This window comes from Crassostrea angulata, chromosome 8 (genome assembly GCF_025612915.1).
Source record: "Crassostrea angulata isolate pt1a10 chromosome 8, ASM2561291v2, whole genome shotgun sequence".
Lineage (NCBI taxonomy): Eukaryota > Metazoa > Mollusca > Bivalvia > Ostreida > Ostreidae > Magallana > Magallana angulata.
Window position 1 is genome coordinate 40,602,218 of NC_069118.1, and position 23,739 is coordinate 40,625,956.

At 34.8% G+C, this 23,739-nt stretch overlaps 3 protein-coding genes across 3 annotated transcripts; 1 reads left to right on the plus strand and 2 right to left on the minus strand.

Annotated features, from left to right (window-relative positions):
• Positions 1–2,979: 2,979 nt before the first annotated feature.
• Positions 2,980–4,872, minus strand: LOC128160074 (uncharacterized). The gene is made up of 2 exons (XM_052823340.1): positions 3,257–4,872; positions 2,980–3,092 (listed from the first exon to the last, which is right to left on the minus strand). The coding sequence occupies exon 1, from the start codon at positions 4,843–4,845 to the stop codon at positions 3,484–3,486; it is 1,362 nt and encodes a 453-aa protein (XP_052679300.1). The 5' UTR covers positions 4,846–4,872; the 3' UTR covers positions 2,980–3,092; positions 3,257–3,483.
• A 915-nt stretch (positions 4,873–5,787) lies between these two features.
• Positions 5,788–13,517, minus strand: LOC128160966 (uncharacterized). Its single transcript, XM_052824243.1, has 6 exons — positions 13,366–13,517; positions 12,558–13,083; positions 11,214–12,510; positions 10,996–11,098; positions 6,940–7,112; positions 5,788–6,789 (listed from the first exon to the last, which is right to left on the minus strand). Exons 1-6 carry the CDS (start codon positions 13,439–13,441, stop codon positions 5,788–5,790), a joined length of 3,177 nt encoding a protein of 1,058 aa, XP_052680203.1. The 5' UTR covers positions 13,442–13,517.
• Positions 13,518–15,380: 1,863 nt separating this feature from the next.
• Positions 15,381–19,025, plus strand: LOC128160967 (uncharacterized). Its single transcript, XM_052824244.1, has 7 exons — positions 15,381–15,848; positions 16,627–17,012; positions 17,196–17,437; positions 17,735–18,038; positions 18,181–18,314; positions 18,429–18,698; positions 18,908–19,025. Exons 1-7 carry the CDS (start codon positions 15,401–15,403, stop codon positions 19,023–19,025), a joined length of 1,902 nt encoding a protein of 633 aa, XP_052680204.1. The 5' UTR covers positions 15,381–15,400.
• The last annotated feature ends 4,714 nt before the right edge of the window (positions 19,026–23,739 follow it).

Consider the following 23,739-nt stretch of genomic DNA (forward strand, 5'->3'; position numbering starts at 1 on the left):
GCACATTCTATTTTTCCATGTGTCTGTAAGGGACGATGGAATGGGGAAGAAAAGGTTTATACAGATAGACAAAGACTGGCTTAGCAGCTGTTACTGAGCTGTTTGTCGGTCACAGACGATAACATTTTGTGGAATAGAGTCTGACCTATTTCTCGTGTGATTTATATCTGTTGACATCATTTTCTGATAACTTAGGGAAAATTATTAATCAAAAACATGTTATTTTGAGAACAAAAACTCTAGATCTGTTAAAAACGTCAGTTTGTTTTGTTCTTTTTCTGACCTGTTTTCCACAAGTAGGGTCCTTTCACATATCAAATAACATAGCACAACTCAATGCAATATTCATGCGGAAACTTTCATTACAGTCACTGTTTATATATATATATATATATATATATATATATATATATATATATATATATATATATATATATATATATATATATATATATATATATATATATCTTCTTTGTAATGATATACTAGTATCCATTGTTTTTTTTTCAAAAGTTCTTCTTTACATCTCCATATTTTTTTTTAAATATATGAACTTAATATATATTATCCATAAAAAAAACTCCAAAATGTTGGTTTAATTCTTTTATATTGCCGTTATATGTTTTCATTAAGGTATAGGAGGATAACCAAAACATTTTGAGGAGACATCTTTTCAATAGTTCGCTATTAGCTCGAAAGTCTCACCATAACATATCAATTGCATTTTCTTTTAATAATGTTTAAAAAAAAATAAAGGACAATAGTGCTTTTGAATGTGCTAAATAACAACCATTCCGTCTTAATAATTAACTGATAATAAGTTTTGCGAATTTCTAACAGTGCATTTCTTTTCTTTATTCTTTGTCCTAGAAATCCACGTTTTTGCTCTTATGGATATACATTATTATAAAGACTATGGTTGAATTGACGATAAGCAAATTTCTCTTTTCAAAGTGTTTGTTGTGTAAACAAGGCATGGATTAGGGAAAAAAATGTCATTTTCAGCAATTTGGATAGAAAAGAGAAGTGTGTGTAATGGACATTTAAGCTAATTGTTATACATACAAAAATCTAACAGCTTGGGGGGGGGGGGGGGGGGGGGTTTGGGGAAGAAATTCAAGTGATACTCAACCAATGCTGATATTTTTTAAACAATTTGAATTTTTTTTTATCATTTTGTTCAGGTTTCAATAAATATGCTATATACATTTCGTATTTAAACACGATGGACGGTCAGCTTATTTTCATTTACTAGTATACTCTAAAAGTCTTGAGTAAAATACCCTGTTTCAAATAACGGCTTCTGTTCTTAAATATCCCTCGTAGCTTGTGAAAAATATGATTACATATATGTATCAGGAAATCCATCAACCAAGAAATTATTGAAACTAACTGCTATATGATATATGAATGAACTATCAACATGAAAAAACTTAAACAATTGTTCATGGTCATTTAACCATTTGAAGGTTGACAAATTATACATGAATGTCTACACATTCTTTTATATTGTTATATTATGATTTACATAACCTTTTAATTTAAAAACAATCAATAGCTGAGCTGAATTAAATCTTACCCTATCTTGCTATCGCAGCTGGTTTCGGTCAATGCTAATGTCAGAATAATAAATATTGAAACAATTATGGAAAACCAATAGTCCAAACGTACTCCCATGGTGTTACAGTCACCTTTTTCTTCAAGTCTACTGCACTAGCACTATATTTTATATTTTGTTAATTAGAAACGGGAGAAAGTTAAATACGCAATAGCATAAATACGTATCTATAAATCTACATGAATTTATTTCAGAATCGAGTCTCTTGAGGCCAAAAATACGCCCTACAAAAGTACAGGGAAAATATTTCAATCAGCAGGAAATAATTTACAATTATTGAAACTTTGCATAATATTACAACATGTGTGTGGAGGGAACAAACAGTGTTTTAATATTTTTTGACTTTCGAAGTTTGTGTTTGTTTGCTTTGATTTTCCTTCGGTAATTGTTGGTTGTTTTTGTTTTGTTTTGTTTTTGGTTTTTTTGCAACGTCAACAAACCTTTATATAAAAACAAATTACCGTATATTATATAACAGTTGCAAATGTTCGGGCTGATATAATTATTAATAGTTTCAATAGTTTTAAAACGATCATTACTTACTCAATTCTCAGAAAATAAGTTTCTAATACACATTGATTCATGATTCACGATATCAAGTAAGAGCCGGGTACGTTAGTTATAGCGAACCGGCCCTATGAAATGCTTCAAAAATAAAGAGAGATGATTTAAATAATCCATATATGGTTTTAAAGTTCATGATCTTAGGGACAAGTATGCAAAAATATTTGGGCGGATCGTAGCCCTATCATCAAGATATATAATACCCAAACCTATCCGGGATCCGGAAAACACTAACTTTTTCTGATTTTTCACATTGTTTTTTCAAAAATTTGATATGGTCACAAGCATCGGCCAAGAAAATGAATTAAACAAAAATGCGTTGACTTAAATGCAAACAATTGATACTGGTTTTATTCCGGCCGAAGGCTGTTGCCACTTTGAATTCTGAAATTTTGTGTCATCAGTCGTCTGCTTACTTTGACGTTTGCGAATCATGGCGAACAGAGTAAGGCAATTCAACGATGCAAAAGGAATATTCTGAGGACAAGCGATTCAACTTTAAGGTATGTATTAATTACAAGGAATCTAGATAACACACAACATGACACAAATAATGAATTTTAGAAAATTCCTTGCTACACAATGATTTTATTCATTTTTTATAGCCTAATGCGTCACAATCGACTTTGAAACTATAAAACAGAATCAAATGCACACACACGCATTTATGTCGTAAAAACTCAGATAGTGAGTTGTAAAAACACATTCTTTAAATGTTACTAAGGTTAATAAATCATGTAAATGCATTTAATACAAATAAATAGTTGCTTTTAGTGCTGTACCCGTAGTCTAAAAATAGAACTGTTTACATTGACTGTTCTGCCACAGGCCCATTTTGTATGTTGAAGTAAAACGCCCAGCTTTTTACATTCTTTATTCAGCCAATATAGCAGGAAATTGACGGTAACAACTGAAATTTAACAACATATAGACATTCTAACTATACCTAATATAATTAGAAAAATTTATCAAACACTGCACTTTCATACACACTTGCCAAAAATCTTGAATGAAGTTTTAAATAAATAATCAGAAAATATTACAAATATGTAGGTGTAAGAAAAAAAGACATACATCGTTGCGCCTTTGCACCACGAAAATATGGAAGACGAAGCGTCCCTGACGCTGTAGAGGGTCTTCAAATGGATCTGTGCGTCCCAGACGCGCGGGAAATAATGTCTCCCAGAAACAGCTTACCGGATGTAATTATCACCAAGTAAATTAGAAACCCAAAACTGACCGGCACCGTAAATTCCGGTGACGTTACACTCCCCGCCTGACGTTCTATAATGTCACTCTGCTTAAGGTGTAAATAAGTGAACTATCTCGGTGATAGGTCTCACATAAGTAATACAAGTTCCGTTTCTAACAGTGCGTAGCTCTACTTTCCGAACATGTCCATCTTTACCTTGGAAGGTACGTTGAACAACTGCCATTGGCCATTCGTATCTAACGGTGTCAGAATCCTTTAAGAGTACTACGTCATCAACTTTGATGTCTTCCTTAGAATAAGTCCACTTCTGCCTGGTTTGAAGACTGTAAAGGTATTCTTGCTGCCATCTTTTCCAGAACTGGTTGGCTAATAGTTGTGTGTGTTTCCATGATGATCTGTACATGTCCTTCACATCAACTGCTTGAAATGGTCCATAATCAACTTCAGTCTTTTGTGTCAGCAATACTGAAGGGGAAAGAACTGATGGCTGTGTTGGATCTACCGACACGTTCGCTAATGGTCGACTATTGATAATAGCACAAACTTCATACATAAATGTATTCAAAACATCATGTGTAAGTGGTTTCTTTGACTCCATGATGATAGCATTAAGAATTCTGCGCACTGTTCCAATGATCCTTTCCCATATCCCTCCCATATGGGATGCATGTGGGGGGTTAAATATCCAAGTAGAGCCATTTTCCACCATATACTTCTTCAGGGTTGGAGATTCTATGTTGATTGCATTGATGTTAAGTGCATCTGTACTTCCAACAAAATTAGTTCCTCTATCTGAATAAAACTCAGTGACTTTACCGCGCATTGCTACAAAACGCCTGAGGGAATTGATAAAGGCACTGGATGTCATCTCGTCCACCAGCTCTATGTGTACTGCTCTGCTCGTCAAACATGTAAATAAGATTGCCCATCTTTTAGCATTAGCAACTCCTCCTCTAGTTTTTCTAGCTGTCACCTCCCAGGGCCCAAAGGTGTCTACTCCCACATACGTGAACGGTGGTGATGGCTTGCATCGAAAGTCAGGTATATTTCCCATTTTCTGTGTTTCAAGTTTACGGCGTAACTTTCTACAAATTACACACGAGTTTAATAATGATGAAATAAGTCTCTTGGCACCCATTACCCAGTAACCTGCGGATCTCACAGCACCTTCAGTGAGGTGACGTCCCTGATGTTTACATTTCAGATGATGGTGCTTTATAAGCAATCTTGCTACATGCGACTTTTTCGGAACAATAATAGGTCCGTTGGATCCAGCCAGTACATCTCCGGTGAGAATTCTGCCTCCTACACGTAGCAGACCTTCGTTATCCAGATAAGGGTCTAGTTTTTGTAGCGGACTACCTTTGGTGACTGGTTTGTGCTCCTTAAGTCTTTCTATATCCTGTCCATAAGCTTCAAACTGTACACTTTTGATAACAATCTTCTCCATACTTTGGTAAAGCTTTGTTTGACTGAGCTTTTCAAAGTTGATTTTCTGGCGAATAGCATTACGCATGAATGATAGTCCACGAATTAGAGAATCCCAGGTGGAAAATCTTATGAACACATTTGAGTTCAATCCATGAAGTACACTTGTCTTAACTACAGTGGCAGTCCTTCTTATTTCACAGTCATTATCAGGTTCCAATAACGGGTATTTTGAATAATCTTGTTGATTATGATCCAAAGTAATCTTTGGCCCAGTTAACCACACAGATGTTGCAAGCTCGTTTGCAGAAACAGAACGTGTTCCTATATCAGCTGGATTCTGGTCTGATTTCACAAAGGTCCACTGTTCTGATTTTGAATTTGTAAGTATCCGTTGGACTCGGTTTGACACGTACGTGTGAAATCGTCTGGTCTTGTTATATAAGTATCCTAATACGACACGACTGTCAGAGTAGAACTGCATATCATGAATCTGTGTATCAAGTTGACGCTCGACAAATGAAGCAATTTCTGTTGCAAGAAGAGCTGCGCATAGTTCTAACCTTGGAACTGTATGTCCATGGTGAGGAGCTAGTTTAGATTTTCCGGTTACAAATCCTATGTAGGTTTCTCCCGTGTTTGTAACTTTGATGTAGGTAACAGCAGATATAGCTTTTTCAGATGCATCAGCAAAGGTGTGGAGCTCGATCTTTTCAGCATTTTTCATAGATACTGCAACATATCGCCTAGGTATCTTCACATCGCATAGGTGATGAAGAGAGCTTCGCCATGACCGCCAACGCAGGATTATGTCTCTAGGAAGAGGATCGTCCCATCCAAGTTGTAACTGTGTAATGTCACGAAAAATAAATTTTCCAGCCAAAATGACAGGTGACAGGAATCCTATAGGATCGTACAGGCTATGTAAACAAGATAGCACACCACGCTTTGTTTCTGGTACATCTTAGAGATCTGTTGAGAAGATGAAAGCATCTAGTGATAAATTCCAGATTAAGCCCAAACTACTCTGTGCAGGAGTTGTATGTAGATCTAAATGTACATCGCTTAAATCCTTTGCTCTATCCTCTGGTGGCAAAGCATCCATAACAATTTGGCTGTTGGAGGCAAATTTGTGAAATCTAATTTTACCTCTATCTCTTAGAATTTTCTGTGTTCTTAACAAAATATCTAAAGCTTCATTGTCTGTATCGTAAGACGACAGTCCATCATCAACATAGAAGTTTCTTGTAACATAATATTTCACATCACTATCACAAGGTTCTTCTACACATTTGTGGAGACAATATGTGGCGACAGCGGGTGACGGTGAATTCCCGAATAGATGTACACACATTCTGTAGTCTTGAAGAGACTTGGTAGGATCATTGTCTCTAAACCATATGAAACGAACGAAATTTCTGTGTTCTTCATTAATGTGAAACATATGAAACATCTGTTCTATATCTCCAGTGATGGCGACACGCTCCTTACGAAAACGCAAAAGTACGCCGAGTAGATTGTTAGTAAGATCCGGTCCTTGAAGTAAGGAAGAGTTCAAGGAATGTCCTTGATAAATGGCTGAAGAGTCAAAAACCATACGGACCTTGTTGGGCTTTTTTGGATGGAATACTGGGAATATGGGAAGATACCAACATTCTTCTCCCTCTTGGACCTCTGGAGCTTCCTCTGCAAATCCATTATCAAACACATTTTCCATAAACTTTATGGCTAAGTTCATTTTCACAGGATCACGCTTAAAAGTTTTCAGCAGTGAATAAGTCCTTTTCAACGCTTGTTCTCTGTTGTTAGGTAGTCTATTTCTGTTTAACTTGAATGGTGACGGAGCTGACCAATGTCCTTTCTCATCTTTATGACACTTTTTCTTCATGATTTCTAAGAATTCTCTGTCCTCGATTGACATTCCTGGAATGTTATCGTCTTTGGTGCGTTCAAAGATCTGAGAAAGCTGAATTCAATTCTTACACGAACACTGAATGTCTGTATCATCTTGATATGTTGAAATTCTCAGATTTGATGAACATGGGGTAAAATGAGTTCCTCGTCCAGACGGTAAAATCTGAGTCTTGTTCACAACCACATGTTGAGGTCTGTGTACTCTACCTAGGCAACATTCTCCTATAACGGCCCAGCCTAAGGGAAGTCGCTGTGCGAAAGGTAGGTTTAGTTTATCAATCTTTTGTTCCAGCACATGATGAGCACTGGGAACATCCCGTCCAATAAGAATCACTTCTGCTTTATCGTCTATTGGTGGGATCTCAGACTCCAAGTCTGATAAATGTTTGTATGGTTTAACTACCACTACTGAATTCAAAATCCACTGATATTCCCAAATATTGACTGACATTGTCTGACATCCACTGTACATTGACTGTACCTCACTGTACATTTCACTGACTTACACTGTACCCCACTGTACCCCACTGTACATTTCTACTGAACAGCACTGTATCCCACTGTACACCACTGTACAGTCCTACTGACTTCCATTGTACCCCACTGTACGCCACTGTACAGGGCACTGACCAGCACTGTACCCCACTGTACGCCACTGTACCGGGCACTGACCATCACTGTACCCTCACTGTACGGCACTGTACTACATTTTTTATTAATTTGAGAAAAAAATCAGATTTTTAAATCTTCAGTATATTTTTTTTCTTCGATATTTATTTTTATTATGCTGTATAAAGCATTATCATTATGTATACAGATAAATTGACAGAAGAATGCAACAGGTCGTACAATTTATTTAATACGTTTTCTTTATTAATAAATGTCTATCGTTATTGAATGTTACGATCATTAAAGTATGATAATTCCCCTAGCTATAAGGTGAAAGTATTGAATTTTACATGTTGAATCTGATTATTAAAAAAGTACATGTCATTATGTTCATTCTGCCAGTCATTCGAAAATACGCCCCCCCCCCCCAAACCAGCAAGGTTACATAATCATTTCTTATTCATGATACATGACAAGCCCTCGTTTAAATGATTGGGTTGTTAATTCTCTGTGTCTTATAAGCTGCGTTTTAGCCACTAAAAACAGTCAAACAGAGAATCCACAAAATCTATGTTGGAAGTGGCGGTTGTGATGCCGTAAGGGGATTTTAACGTGCTTATACCTTTCTGACTCGGGGCCTCAAGTTCTAGAAAATTCATGAATGAGAGAGAGAGAGAGAGAGAGAGAGAGAGAGAGAGAGAGAGAGAGAGAGAGATCCATTTATCAGAAATCGATTAGAATAATGACATTGATTGTCTATTAATCTGCTTCGTTTACATATCGATTATTTTTCTTTATGTCTTACGTTTATTTTTGCCAACCAACCCCGTGGTTTAAAAAAATATCTGCCAACTTTAAGTCGAAAAATGAAATGTAATGATATGGATTATATCACCCCCCCCTTTTTCGTCCCGAATCCGCTTGATACCCCTTGCAGTACTGTGTAATGTCGAAACGATTTTTTGTTTAAACAGTGTATTTCCCCGACGTTTACATCTATTTATTCCTAGGCCCCAACACATATACACAGGTGGTCAGTTTTCACACCTTGACACAGTCACCCGGCCGTGTGTATAGTCTGAGCCTTTGTTAGTTCCGGGTTTTTCGTTGTTCCCAGACAGACAAACGATTTTTTTCTGTAGACATACACAAAGAAGGAGACAGTACACTGTCGATATAAAATATTACTTTTAGCGTTGACTTTCAATCAGTAAGAATTCTTAAGACAATCATGGAATAACGAACTTCAAATCATTTGAATCTATGGACATTATCCCGAAACTAAAGATAAATACATACTTTAATTTTTTCAATGCCAATATGTAGATTTAGCCGCCGTCAACATTACTACATGTTACCGGTAGTACTTAATTTAAATACTAAAAATATGCGTACGTTAGCATGGAGAGAGAGAGCGAGAGAGAAAGAGCGAGAGAGAGAGAGATTTTATAGAAGATTCAAAATGTTTGCTATGATACAATATACCGGTTTCAGTAAATGAAGAAAAAAAACAGAAGAAAAAACGAACGATCGTTTTAAAGGCCAAACTTTTTTACCGGGTGGTAAATCTCAGGGGAAGGCGGGGCTTAATTTCTAAAGGTGTGAAAGCCTCCGGGGATGGAAGTCTACCTGCGATCGTGAACGCTGCTAATCACTATACACGGGAAGCAAAAATTACACAAGATATAAATAATAAGTCAGAATTCGTCATAGTTTGAATATCTTTTTGTTTTAATGACCATACGAAGCGATTTTATACGGAAATGTCGTCCGAGCACGTGTGTAAAGCACAATTAAAAATGTCAGTAAACTAATTCTGCTTTAAAGATTTAACTCAGTTCATTGTGTTTAGCACTTGACATTGTTTAAGACGTTAATTTTAACAAAGATAATTGTATAAGAAAATCATACGATCAGTAAAAATATTCACTTGAATGTAAAGGCAGCCATTATACGATGACAACCGGTGCCGGACATCTCATCGAAAGACAACTCGCCGAATGCGACAACTCATCGAAAGTCAACTAATCGAAAATAAAACTCATCGACGTGACATGACAACAAATGGAGTTCGTTTTCCATGGAGTGACGTTTTCGTGCAACAAGTTCCAATTGAGTGTATAATCAGTAAATACAGCTTTAATAGCTCATAAGTTTGTTTTAAAAAGGAAAATTTTGTATGCATGTTTTGGGCTGCATGCTCATTTATCGTCGTGAAATTTATTAGGTCATATACATTCAACATGATTCAAAAATAAATTGCGTATTTTCAATTACTGAATAATAAAACTATTTTTCTCATTTATCCGACCCTTACACAATTCACTTATTACGGAAAGAGAAAACAAACATGTTTGCCTATTAATTAAGGTGCGCGGGGGGGGGGGGGGAGAATAGTTACAACATGAGAGAGAGAGAGAGAGAGAGAGAGAGAGAGAGGAGGGAAGGAGGGGGTATATTTGCATTTTTAATTTAACACAAAACTTATTGTGATATCAGCGACTGGGGGGGGGGGGGGGGTGAGGATTTATAAATGTTTAACATGTTTAATATCCGACTTGATTTAAATAATAAAAAACGCATCTAAAATGATTAATTTAAAGAGTATTTCGTTTGTTCATACATGTTATGTTTTTAAAAAAAATATATTTCAAATGGATTTAATAATCTAAAGACCACAAATACCCTTATAAGGGAATTACATAATATCTTGAACAAGGTGTCAGACTGACAATTTACAAGGTTGAATATTGGGACATTCACACCTTTTGATCTACTGAAAGTATGTATACTATACACAGATACTGACTCGCTGATCGTCCTGTGAAGTAAAACTTCAAAGACATTTTAAAGTCCAGACCAGTTATCTTCTCTCTTTTGAAAAAAAAGTCAGTATGTTGAGCAATATGGTGGAATTTTTTTTTATCGTTGAAAAAGTTGCCCCTCCTCCACATATATGTTACATTAAAGTTTTAAAATGCAGATAATTTAAAACTATCTATAGATTGTAATTCATAGTTTAAAATTCTCTTAATTTTAAAACTTTAATGTAACATATATACTAATATTTATGTGACAATATTGATTAAATGAAATTAATTGTAAAGAAAAATCAACTAGATATTTAGGAACTGTTACTAAAACATTGATTTTGAAATATATAAAAATATTTTCCCCCTTTTATTGAATAAGTTGCTATATTTTGTATAATAATTGGATTCCAAGTTTTAAGATAAATACATGCGTGGATCGGAGAATGGAGGGTGGGGGTCAGGGGATAATTTAATTTTTTAAAACTTACATAGTACAACTATCCAAAATATGTCTAAGCTCCCCCAGAAAACAAGTATCCCTGCCCTTTCCCTGGAAAGAATTCTGACCGCGCATGTAATTATATACGAACTTAAAGAAATAGAAGCCCATTTTCTCTCTTGTAAGCAAAAGGAAAGAATCATAACAAATCCAGATTTTGGTCTCAAATAAAGTAAATATTCAATTCATTGTTTAAACATAATAACTTATAAAAACATACATGTACTAGGTACAGTGGGTTACAGTGGTGTACAGTATTTGTCAGTACCCTGTACAGTGGGGTACAGTGGGGAACAGTGCTGGTCAGTGCCCCGTACAGTGGTGTACAGTGAGGTACAGTGCTGGTCAGTGGGTAGGTACTGTGCTGTCCAGTGGAGTACAGTGGAGTACAGTGGCTCTGTACTGTGGGGTACAGTGGGATACAGTGTGGTACAGTAGCTCTGTACAGTGGGTGTACAGTGAATTTACAGTAGGGTACAGTGGTTATACAGTAGATGTCAGACAATGTCAGTCAATTTTTGGGAATATCAGTGGATTTTGAATTCAGTAATGTACAGCTGGGGTTGGAATCTCCTCGTATGAAACAGGGATGTCATCACATTCAATAATTGATGGTAAGTGTATTTGTTCGCCACTCTGTATTGAAGATACAACGAAATCAAAGGCTTGTCTCCCAGAGACCATGGCCGAACCACAGCATGATGACAATGTATATGAAATTTCTTGTCCCTTGATTCCGAACTTGTCAAAGAATGATGACTTCGCAAGTGTCCTGCTGCTTTGGTCGTCAAGAATCACATATGCTCTTTTCTTTAAATCTTCACGGCCAACTGGAAAAATGTTCACTAAAATAATCTTTGCACAAGATTTGCCACTGAATGCGGGTGAGCAGACTTGAGTACAGTTAGTTGTAAAAGATGATATACTGTTCTCCCCGCCATGCGAATTTTCCTTATCCTCCCCGCCCTGGGAACTGTTAACATGTAAGGCACCACAATGTCTGTCACTTTGACACATGTCACACTTTAATTTCACATTACAGTCTCTTGCTAAGTGTTCTTTGGAATCACAACATCTAAAGCAAATTCCATTTTCCTTGAGAAGCTTTTTCCTTGAACCGATAGGAAGGGTACGAAACTTGCGACAGTCTTTGATATTATGATTGGATTCAACTCTATGTTCTAAAAAGCATGATTTTCTTTGTCCTGTTGACTTGCTAGGCTTAACATCAGTTTTTCTTGAACGAATCTGTCCAGTGTTTTTGGTTTTAGTCTCTTTCTTTGTTGGTTCACTAAACTGAAATCCAGGGTCATTTCTCACACGACATAAGTCTTGTATAAATTTCACAAAGTATGTAAATGGTGGGTATGGAACACTATGACGCTCCTTATATTCTGAGGCCTTGTTGATCCATTTTTCTCTCCATTGATAAGGAAGTTTGCTTACTATTGGTGCAATTCCAAGAGAGGTGTCATAATAGGATAATGCTGCTGAATATTTAGGGTTCTTCTTCACACCATCCACTTGTGTCAGTAGATCAGACAGTTTGTAAAGTTCTTTAGGGTCCTTTATCATAAGTTGCGGAAAAGCGGCCAACTTCGATTTTAATGAATCATCGATGAGTTCGATTGCCCCATATCTCTCATCTAATCTTGCCCAAATCTGATGTAGTCCCCTTCCAGGATTTCCGGCGTTTGCTTGTTGGATGTCCGCTGCATGTTTAGAGGACTCCGGTCCTAGCCATCTCACAAGTAACTTAAGTTCCTCGAATTCTGAAATCTGCAGGTCCTTTATGATTGAGGTAAAGTTTAGTTTCCATGCGTTGTAAGCCTCTGGTTCATCATTAAAGTTACTAAACCGGGATAACAACACTTCCTTCCTTAACAAGAATTTAGTCACAGTTTCCACTGAATCCTCCTTAAAGGAACATCAAAGTTATAACTTGAGGGAATTGGTTGAACGATTTTTGGGTTCACATGTGATCTAACACTTGATTCTTGATCTCGAGAAACACTTTCCACATAATCTGCAACACGCTGACCTCTGTCTTTGGGTAGTTCATCTAAGATGGAATTTCTTTCACTTTTGGTTTCACTTTCTTCTCTTTCGAACACTTTGGCTTCTGCATCCGCGATTGCTGCTGAACACGTTTGATTCAGAATTTGTATTTGTCCTTCAATTTTTGACTTCTCGGTTTGAAGGTCAACTTGCTGTCTGACGAAAGCTAATTTAGCTTTTTCTGCTTCTGCCTTCTGTCTTAACAGAACACGAGACTTTGACATTTCACTGACAGAACTTCTACTCTGTGATCGGGATCCTTCGGAACCACTTGCTCGTGATATGGTGTCTGCTGCGTCCAGAAGGGCGTCCTCAATACGGTTCATGAGCTGATCTATGATGTCAGAACGTTTACGAAATCTTGGTTCTTGAACAGAAAATTCTTCATTACTTTCTCTTGTGTTTGTTCTTTTAAGAAATGAAAGAAAGTCATTTGCACAATCAAAGTAAGTACGTTTAAATTTCTGAAGCTCTGCTTTAATCTTGCGTAAGTCTTTAAAATTCTTCTGGTCTATATTTTCATCTATATCAACTAAGATTTCTTCAATCATTGTCCATGCCTTCTGCTCTTGAGAACTATATTTCTTAAGAAATGTCAAAAACTGTTCCATGCCTTTCTTTGTCTGCGTTTTCAGTCGTTTTCCCTCACCTTCCTCTGAAAGAACAGTCTCCTCTTCACTTTCCTCCTCGTCAACTATGGGTATGGGTTTTCCACCAGATGCCATACTGATAATACTGTAGTGATTTTCACATGAAATTATGCCATGAAATTTTGAAAATATATACACATGCTAAAAATGGCATTAGAAATGTTAGATGAGAAAAAATGCAAATTCAATGCACACCACAAATACGTGAAAATTAATGCTTCCTTTCGAAGTACTGATGCATAGAACAGAGTTATCTGGTATTGAGAAAATATTCAACACCAATGGACCAGAAAAAATATTTGACATAGCATATGATCATGATCAATCTATAATATCTGTACTATTGTTCATTTCAAATAATGTCAACATATTATTTGATATAAAGTTACCGATATGTCACTAGTGTTTGCACATATACACACAATGTCCAGGAACACCATGCACCACAAATACCACGAAAAATCCTCCAGCGAAGGTATGGACCAAAATGGGGGGGGGGGGGTAGTTGGTTGGAAATCCCAGCTTCACAGGAATCTGCTGTCCACCAGAAAGTCGTCTTATCCCAGGATAGGCTGCAATCGACTCTCAGAATGGTTGAGGTGGTAAACAAAACGATTTGTTACTGTTCTGCCACAGGCCCATTTTGTATGTTGAAGTAAAACGCCCAGCTTTTTACATTCTTTATTCAGCCAATATAGCAGGAAATTGACGGTAACAACTGAAATTTAACAACATATAGACATTCTTACTATACCTAATATAATTAGAAAAATTTATCACACACTGCACTTTCATACACACTTGCCAAAAATCTTGAATGAAGTTTTAAATAAATAATCAAAAAATATTACAAATATGTAGGTGTAAGAAAAAAGACATACATCGTTGCGCCTTTGCACCACGAAAATATGGAAGACGAAGCGTCCCTGACGCTGTAGAGGGTCTTCAAATGGATCTGTGCGTCCCAGACGCGCGGGAAATAATGTCTCCCAGAAACAGCTTACCGGATGTAATTATCACCAAGTAAATTAGAAACCCAAAACTGACCGGCACCGTAAATTCCGGTGACGTTACATTGACAACTACAGGGGCATTCAAAATTGTCTTCCGTGATTTGCGCATTTTTTCGGTTTTGTTGAACACAATTAAAAATAAGTTGAAGTTTTTACATTTTGAAATTCGTCATGAGAGCATCAACCGTTTCCTTTTGAATGCTAGAATATGCAAGAATTGTAAACATAATACATATTTCAAACATATAGGCCTAATTATTTTTTTAAAAGGTGAAATAAATGAATCTCTAGCTCAGGTCTCAACACTGACTAAACCTATTAAAACATGTAATTGTTTCCTAGACATAAATAAATAATGTATGTGAGTTTATTAAGTAAAAGATGACAAATTTAAAAAAATAATCATATACCATGATGTTTAATATTTTTGAAAAAAAATAGACCGGTGTTTTTTTTTTCCCTTTCAAATGCATGTATAAAGAGAAGCTATCACAGTAGGCTAAAACTAATTGTACTGTAGACATGTATATATAATCCACTGTATTTTATTAAGATTGAATAAAAACTAGGTTGTTTATATATCTGATAAAAAATCTGTAATCTTTTAAAACTGTATTTAATTAAATTATTTAAAATTAACTTTAACATATTTACCGTACACAATCACAAAAAAACACAGCATAATATATTATATATATGTGATCACCTCTTTCATCTCATTGTTCATTTCTTTATTCAATTGAGGATGTGTTTTATGACTATGATGAATTCATTAACAGGTAATTAAATTAAAATCTATAAATTAATTGCAGATCAATAAAATTATAATTTTAATACATGTATTTCAAATGATGTAAATAATATGCTAATTTTAAAACCAAATAAAAATAATTATTTATGATGATCAAGACTGTCAATACAAACAAGAGAGAGAGAGAGAGAGAGAGAGAGAGAGAGAGAGAGAGAGAGAGAGAGAGATGTAACATTCAAATCAGATACCAATGGTTTTAATTTTAAATAAATGCATAATTTTGTTTTCTTTAAAGATATGCCTGGTAGTGGTCCTAAGAATTATCCTTGTACACTCTGCAAGAAGCGAACAAAGCCAGATGAAAGGAGACCAGTGAATAAAGACACCAGGAAAATTCTACGAAAATGTTTTATGATAGACTGTGCAGATGGCGTTTTATGCAGAAAATGTCGACACAAGTGTGGTAATTTAAAACCAACATCATCTCGTACAGAGAAGTCATGTGTCCCACCCTGTGCAACTTCCATACAGAGTCCTTTGGGAAAAAGTACTGTTGTGAGCATGAAGAGTCCACCCTCTGTTACTTTGCCTTTACAAAGCACAGCAAATACACATGCCTACTGTGTATTGTGTAGAAGACCTGGTCCCAAACTTGTTGTGGTTCCTGCACAGACCAGGTTCACCTTTTTCCTAGAGCAGAACATTTTGATATCTTCAGGTACCAATTATTTTTTTCCTTTAAGGTAGCTCGCTACTCGTAAAATTCTCTGAGGAAAGTTGAAAAACCGAACTGATTTCGACTTAATAGACCTAAATGTCATTAATTGTTAGAAAAAATATGCATGTCATCACACTTTTTGAGATGCCAGATAAACATAAACTAAAGCATATTTTAGCATTAGAAAAATGTATTTTTTTGTTGTTAAAAGTAAAATATTGTAGGCAGAAATTTGTTTTTCTTATTTAATTTTAATGTCAACTTTATCAGAAAACTAAAATTACAAAACTATTTTAAAATTAATCGTTGGAATAAGAAAAACTATAGCATTTAGACGTACAACTGAGAGGAAAGTCAGAAAAAGAGTTATTTCCCCTTTGCATAGATAAAATATAAACATTTGGAAATTTAGTATAAAATTAAGTGCGAAAATATCTTGAACCTACCAATAATTCTAATTACATCCATGTGATTATATTCATATAAAATAAATAAAATTATCTTGCACAATTTTTAAAGAATTCAAAGTTTTACAAAAATGTGTGACGTCACAGAACACTGGATCTACTTTAAGCTTATAAAATTAAAAAGAGAATTAGCTTTTAAAAATCTGTAACTAGTACATTCATGCTTGTCATGGTACATTTATATACATGTATTTACTGTAGTTTTTTATGATTAAGTTTATAATAAATCAATGTAACAAATGCAGATTAAATGAGCATTTTGACTATACGGTAATTTTGTAAACTTAATTTTAAACTCTTCATTTTAACAGGTGCTCGTTGTTGTCCAGCCCACATTGTAAATGACACCATCAACACAGAGTCAATAGAAAATCTGGTTCCACCCAAAGATACAAGTTTTGTCAACAGGACGACTATCATGGAACTTGTAGAACAACTTAGAGAAGAGGCCCTACAAAGAGGATCCAAGAGAATAGATTTCGATGACCCTTCATCATTGTCAGACAGGGACTATCTCACTTTGACTGGGCTTAGGAAGTGCGACTTTGATGACTTGCTATTGCATGTTCAATCGGCAGACGTAAGACCATCAAAGACAAGAACTGTGAGAACTTGCTTAGCAATTTTTCTGACCAAAATGAAGACAGCAATGGACAATAACATGCTGGGAGTTTTGTTCAACATGTCAAAACCTCAGGTTGGTGAAAAGCTTATTACAATTAAACAGGCAATTGATAAATATATTTGAATGAAGAGAATCAGAAGTGATTCATATGTCAGGTTATACTGGTATGCAAGTTTTTTAGGAGTATATTTCATGTATTTTTACTAGTTGGAATTCAGGAAATATATACCTCAATATTCATGTTTCTTCACTCAGATAAGGCGAGCTGTATCTTCTATAAGACAAGTCCTGTCCAACAAGTTTGTCCCAAACCACTTGGGTTTCAAACACATCACCAGAGATGCTGTGATTAGTGAGCACACAAGACCTCTTGCTAAGGAACTTTTTTCTCCCACCATCAACCAAGCCATACTGGTCCTTGATGAAACATACATATATGTTCAAAAAAGTTCACAGTTTTCCTTTCAAAGGCGGTCATATAGTATGCAGAAACAAAGGTAAAAAAAACTAAAGATAGAATAAGTATTGACTAGTATTGTATCAATTTTGTTTTTAACATATTTATTAAGTTAGATCAGGGAGAAAATATTTGTGCAATCTCAGCACAAAAATGTTTATACATGTATAACATGCTACACATTTACTGTTAAACAAATATTACATGTACCAGTCATATATGATGGAAAAAATATTTGATCTTTTGAATCATGTAATACAATATAATCCTAATTAAGTCATTATCACAAATATTTAGTAGTAGATATTACTAATGACTTGAAATATTTATTAAACAGACATCTGTTGAAACCAATGATGATTGTCACCACCACGGGGTACATTGTTTCTGCCATAGGACCATATTTGGCTGATGGCAGAAATTCTGATGCCAAAATCCTCAACCATATCATTGGTACAGACACGGAAGAAATCAAAACGTGGCTCGAAGAGGATGACATTTTGATAGTGGACAGGGGCTTCAGAGACTCAGCAGGTGTATTAGCTGATCTCGGTATCCAGAGGGAGATGCCGTCCTTTTCACAAAAAGGACATAAGCAACACAAAACTGAAGATGCCAATAGTTCTCGGTTGATTACAAAGGTACATTCATATACACATATTAATTGTGTTTGGTCATTGAAAATTAAACATTATATACATGCACATATATATCTAATGTACATTGTAATGTATTGGTAAATGTATGGAATGATAAAGTTTTTCTTAACCATGATGATTACAGATAAGATGGGTAGTGGAATCCGTAAATGCAAGAATTAAGACATGGCGCTACTTGGCAAGACAGCTCCCGAATTCTCAAATTCCATATGTTGGGGAATATGTACGAATCATCAGTGCTCTCTGCAACAAATACAGGTGCTCATCAAGCATATTTGTAATCTATCTATATAGTTACAAAACCAACAATATCCTGAACATGTAATCTTTAGGTACTACAAAAAATCTTACTGAATTGGAATGTTATTGTAGGCCACCTCTTAGCAGTGGAGATGAAGAGAATGACTTGCAGACAGCTGTAAAGATGCGTCACCTCTCTACACAGACTAATCTGCTGCAGACTGAGGTAGAATCAAATAATTTGCAGAAGAAACGATATGTCTGGAGAAGGATCGATGACGAGAACATTGATGTCTCCGACTTTCCCCGATATACAGAAGAGGAAATCCGGGAACTAACTCTTGGAGTTTACCAAGTTAAGTTGGCGAAACATTACACCCAGGAACACATGAGCCAAGAAGGGTATGAACTTTGGGTCGATCATCACCAACCAGGTCTCCTTGCTGTTTTAAGATCCAAAGTAGGCATACATCAAGCAAATCCTACCTATGCTGGATTAGATTTGAAGAGGGAGCAGTGACTTTGTGGTATTGTTGTTGCAAATCAGGCGCAAGAGTAGTTGGAATGTGTGCACACATTGCCAGTGTTATATGGTATTTGTCTTTTGCCAGACACTCCTGTGTAAATCTTGAACTAAGCAAGAACTGGTTGGACTCTGTATGTGATGCAGCCATTATTCCTGAGGTTGTTGATGAAAGTGACAGTGCGTCTGAAGCCACGGAGGAATGACATTGAATGTATCTAGTTGTATACTGGGGTATTTTTGCAATTCAAGTGTGTTTATTATTTGTTTATTCATGTCCAGATTTGTTCACTTGGTGCTTTTTTAAAACCCTGGAACTTGATGCCACCTTGTTTAAGATGCAAGTATATGTCCTAAAATTCATTTTTACATAATTATGTGAATTTGTATACATGTGTATTATGCTCTCATCTGTTATTCACTTTTTAAAACATTTATAAATTATAATTGTGTAAATTAATGTACATATAGAATACATTACTGCTACTCTAAATAGATTCAAACATTTAACTTTAAGTTTAACTTAATTTATTTTGTCAGATTAAAGATTAAAAAGCTTGCATCGTAAATACGTGTACATGTAGGGCATGTATAAGTTATAATGCCATTAATGATGTAGTTTTTAATTATTTCTTTTTTAAATACTGTTTATTTTGAGGGCTTCACAAACAATATGTCATTTATATCATTGACTTTCATCTGACATTTATCAAGCAATCCTTCATAACTTGTTATTAATGGCCATATTAGGGAAATTGTGCTTGTATTACCATTTAGATCTGTTGTTGAATTTCTAGTGCAAAAAGGTCAAATCTAATGCAGAGATGGATTATGTGTTTGTTCTTATTATCTTTAATTGTGAATAAACCTCTTTACAAACATATATATGTACTTTAATTACATTTGGTTCTGAGTTTTTGGTAAAATTAATGAGGAAAAATGTGCCATGTTAATGAATCCATTGCAAAAATGATGATGGGGTATGTACATAGATATCGTCACTTTGGAGTGCCGTATTTTCAAAAGTAGTGATAGCTATATATTAGTTTAAATATTTTTAGAACTAGCTTTCCATAGACATTATTTTTGCCAGTTCTTATGAGATTTGAAGAAAGGGCCAATTTTCAGTACTAACGTACCTGGCTCTTTGGCATAAATGTAAATATTACTATAGTATCCAGTCCCAGTTTTGAAGTTATAAGTACATGTACCTTCAATACCAACAGTTTGACATTATATAAATATACTCTGCTTGCTCGTGCTTCCTTTTCATTCGCGTTGTAAAGAAAAGTAAAGAAATCAAAGACGTATTATAAATATAACATCAAATTGAACTCGTTATATTCCCGCGGATTAAACATTGAAATGTTCCTTCTGAGAAATATATTACACTTTAAGTTACGTGCACAAGCACCTCACCGTTAAGTATAGACCGTGATTCCTACGCGATACATACTATTAGTTGTATGATTTATTTATGGTTCAGATAAGAGGGTGATGAACATTTGCAATGTTAAGCTGTCATATATATCCAATCAAACAGAGTTTCCGTTGTAATGAGGAACGGGATACAAAGTGGGGAAAATCAAATATCGGCAGGAATGAAGAATGACCAAAAGAGAGAAAACTTGTTATGCATGAAATATCTTTGAGTCTTATGGAAATTTAAAAGCAACTATTGAATTATTTTAGCTCACCTCATACCAATAATGCAGCATGTCACCAGTACCACACATGTATATATTCTTATGCAATGGGGTTTTACTTTGATGATGTTTGTAAAAAGGTAGGAGGTGGTTAGAAACAAGAGTGTAACCCCTGGATTGGGTTAGAGATTAACCTTTTTAAAAAAGATAAACTTCTTTTTTGGAATTTTGACAAGATTATTTGACAATGAAAATAATCATTTATAGCTCTTGCTGCGCTCAATTAAATATCACATAATAAAGCATTTCATTAATGAAAGTTTCCGTTTTCAACGTAATATCTAATTGATTCAGATTAGATTTCTCCATAACAAGAGGAAGACCGTATTGAGTGAGTATCATGTTGGTGTTTAGAATCAATAAGATCAGAAATCATAGTTGGTAAATAATTGATAAAAGTATTAGAGATGTTGCAATTTTGTTTTGTTTTTTTTTAATTCAGGATATCGGCTTAAGGTTTCCTTAATATTTTTTTCAAGTTTTTAAGATATGCATACATGTAAAAATGTATGCTTATACATACATAACGTTGGCCATCTATATAATACAGGTTTATTTTTATTTAAAAAAGTTTGTTCATTTAAACAATGTAGTATGAAGTACAGTCGTTCTTTTGACGTTTTCATAAGATTGTCCTTGACTCTTTTTCTCATTGAGATCTTTTATTTAAATGATTGCAATTGTGCTAAATAACACCTTACGTGATTTACAGTTGAGGGCACTTACGTTCATTTGTTCATATTTTAATTTATATTCATTACATTTTCGCCTTTGTGATTATGTACAGATTTTTCTTTTGGTATTCTTGCAGAAGAAATATAAAAACCAATTGTTGTTACGTTCGAATAAGGTAACATATCATGAAGAAATATAAAAAACGACTTAAAACCATTTGTAGGAATTGTTACGTTCGAATTCTTAAAGCCCAGTGTTTATGCAAAACGTAAAGTAATAACATGTGATCCGTGCAACATTTCTTACTAAAATTCTGCAAAATGAGATTTCAACCCCGAAAGGCAATTTCTATTGGACAACAAGTTCTATAAAAGTCAGTCTTTTACGCACTTAATTAAACACCAGATGATTCAACACAATCTTTCGAAATGTATAAATTACAGGAATACAACGACAATAGTATTATTATAAGAATTCATATTTGTGTTAATATTGAAAGTGTCTTCTATTTTTTCTAATCTGATGTTTTTGTAAAATATTATTCAAACATTCAGCAGATCATTTTATTGGGATTGTGATCACGTACGTAAAATCACGTTATGAACGATTCCTGATTTAACTATTTTGTAATTACAAACCGAATATTCGCTCTTTCAATAAACAGAACGTTTGATACATATTTTTGTAATCTAAACTAATTTCCTGCTAATACCAATATGATCATTTTAAAGAGTGGAGCATTATTATTTCCGCAATTATTTTCAGTTGTAAACATTTTACTTTATTAGTTTGGACACAGTTTAACGAAGCGATCATTGTTAACAAAGTAAAGGTATACAAATAAAAAAAAGTTGAAATAAACATCGATTTTGTAACACAGAAATTGTGGAGCATTAAATTTGTGATGCACTTACATTTCTAACATTTCGAACATTAAAGTGGTGTTTCGCTTTATTAGAGTAAATTAAAACCACTTTTTTCTGCATTGGTACCAATGTGTTCGAATCTTCTCCTATCTTAATTTTAGATAAGTGAATTTGCTCTGTAAATTAGCATTTGATGAATGATATTTTGGCACAATGTATGGTTTTGTTTGTTTTGTTTTTTGTTTGTTGTTTTCTTCTGTTGTTCGGTTTTCTTGTCGTTTGTTTTCAGGTTATCGAGCAGATGAGTGAAAATTAATTGACTCATGCTCGACACAGTTAAATATAGATACATGCATTGCATATCTGAGACATGGATGTAGCTACTCTAGGGAAAGCACATTCTATATTTCCAAGTGTCTGTAAGGGACGATAGAATGGGGAAGGAAATGTTTATACCGATAGACAAAGACTGGCCTGGCAGCTGGCAGTTGTCACTGAGCTTTTTGTCGGAGGTCACAGACATAACATTATGTGGAATAGAGTCTGACCTATTTCACGCGTGATATTTATCTGTTGACATCAATTTCCGAAAATTTAGTGAAAATTACCGTATCAAGAACACGTTATTTTGTGGGCAATAACTCTAGGTCTGTTATATAACGTCAGTTTGGTCTGTCCTCTTTCTTATCTGTTTCCCACAAGTAGGGTTCTTTCACATATCAAAGAACATATAGATTGGGCAAGCTATTTTGACATTCTGTATATTAAAATCAAAACCTGTTTTACTGCTGATTTAGTAATGCAAAACTTCAATAACACTTGAAATAAATATCTTTTCCGGAAACAAAATTAATGTAATATCCATGCGGAAACTTTTCATTAGAGTCACTGTTTCCATCAGATATAGTAAAACATCAAGAACTTTGTTCAATTTTGATGCTTTTTGGTTCTTCCCGGCTTTTTGGGTCAATTTAATTAGTCATGAATATCACATAGTTATCTTGTAATATTTATCAGTTTTAAGATGTAATACTCTGTTTTATGAATCAATCTCTCTGCTTCTTTTTAGAGGTGAACATTTTATTTTTAATCAAAACTTGCACACGTTTCCTTTTCCCCATGTCTCGAGCAATTTTTCGCTTAAAAGATATGTCATATGATATTAAACTTTCAAGATTGGAAGATCAAAATATTCCTCATTGTTTAAAGGAAGAAAAACGTGAATTGTAGAAAGGAAACACTTCAATTATTAGTTCAATTATGAGTCACAAATTTACATCATTTTTAAAGCTAGTCAGAATGGATTCTAAGTCCATTAATTCCGACTTCTGATTGATGATTCTTCCCCTACATCATATTATAATAAATCACATTAATAAAAGTTGTCAGTTTTGAGAGTTTTTAAATAAAATTTTATGAATATCAAATAAATCATTAGGATGATTACTAAAACGGGATGTAACAAAGAGAAACAGTAGAGTAATAGTATTATAGTTAAAATTTCTCGCATCGGAGGCCCATACACTATATGGGTGTGACCGGTCAGCAGAGGATGCTCACTCCTCCTAGGCACCTGACCCTGCCTCCGAGGCTTTTCAGAGGCCCGTGATTGCTCTGCTCTAAATTATTGATTGAATACCGAATTGCCCACGGTTTTTTCTCCGTTTTTCCCA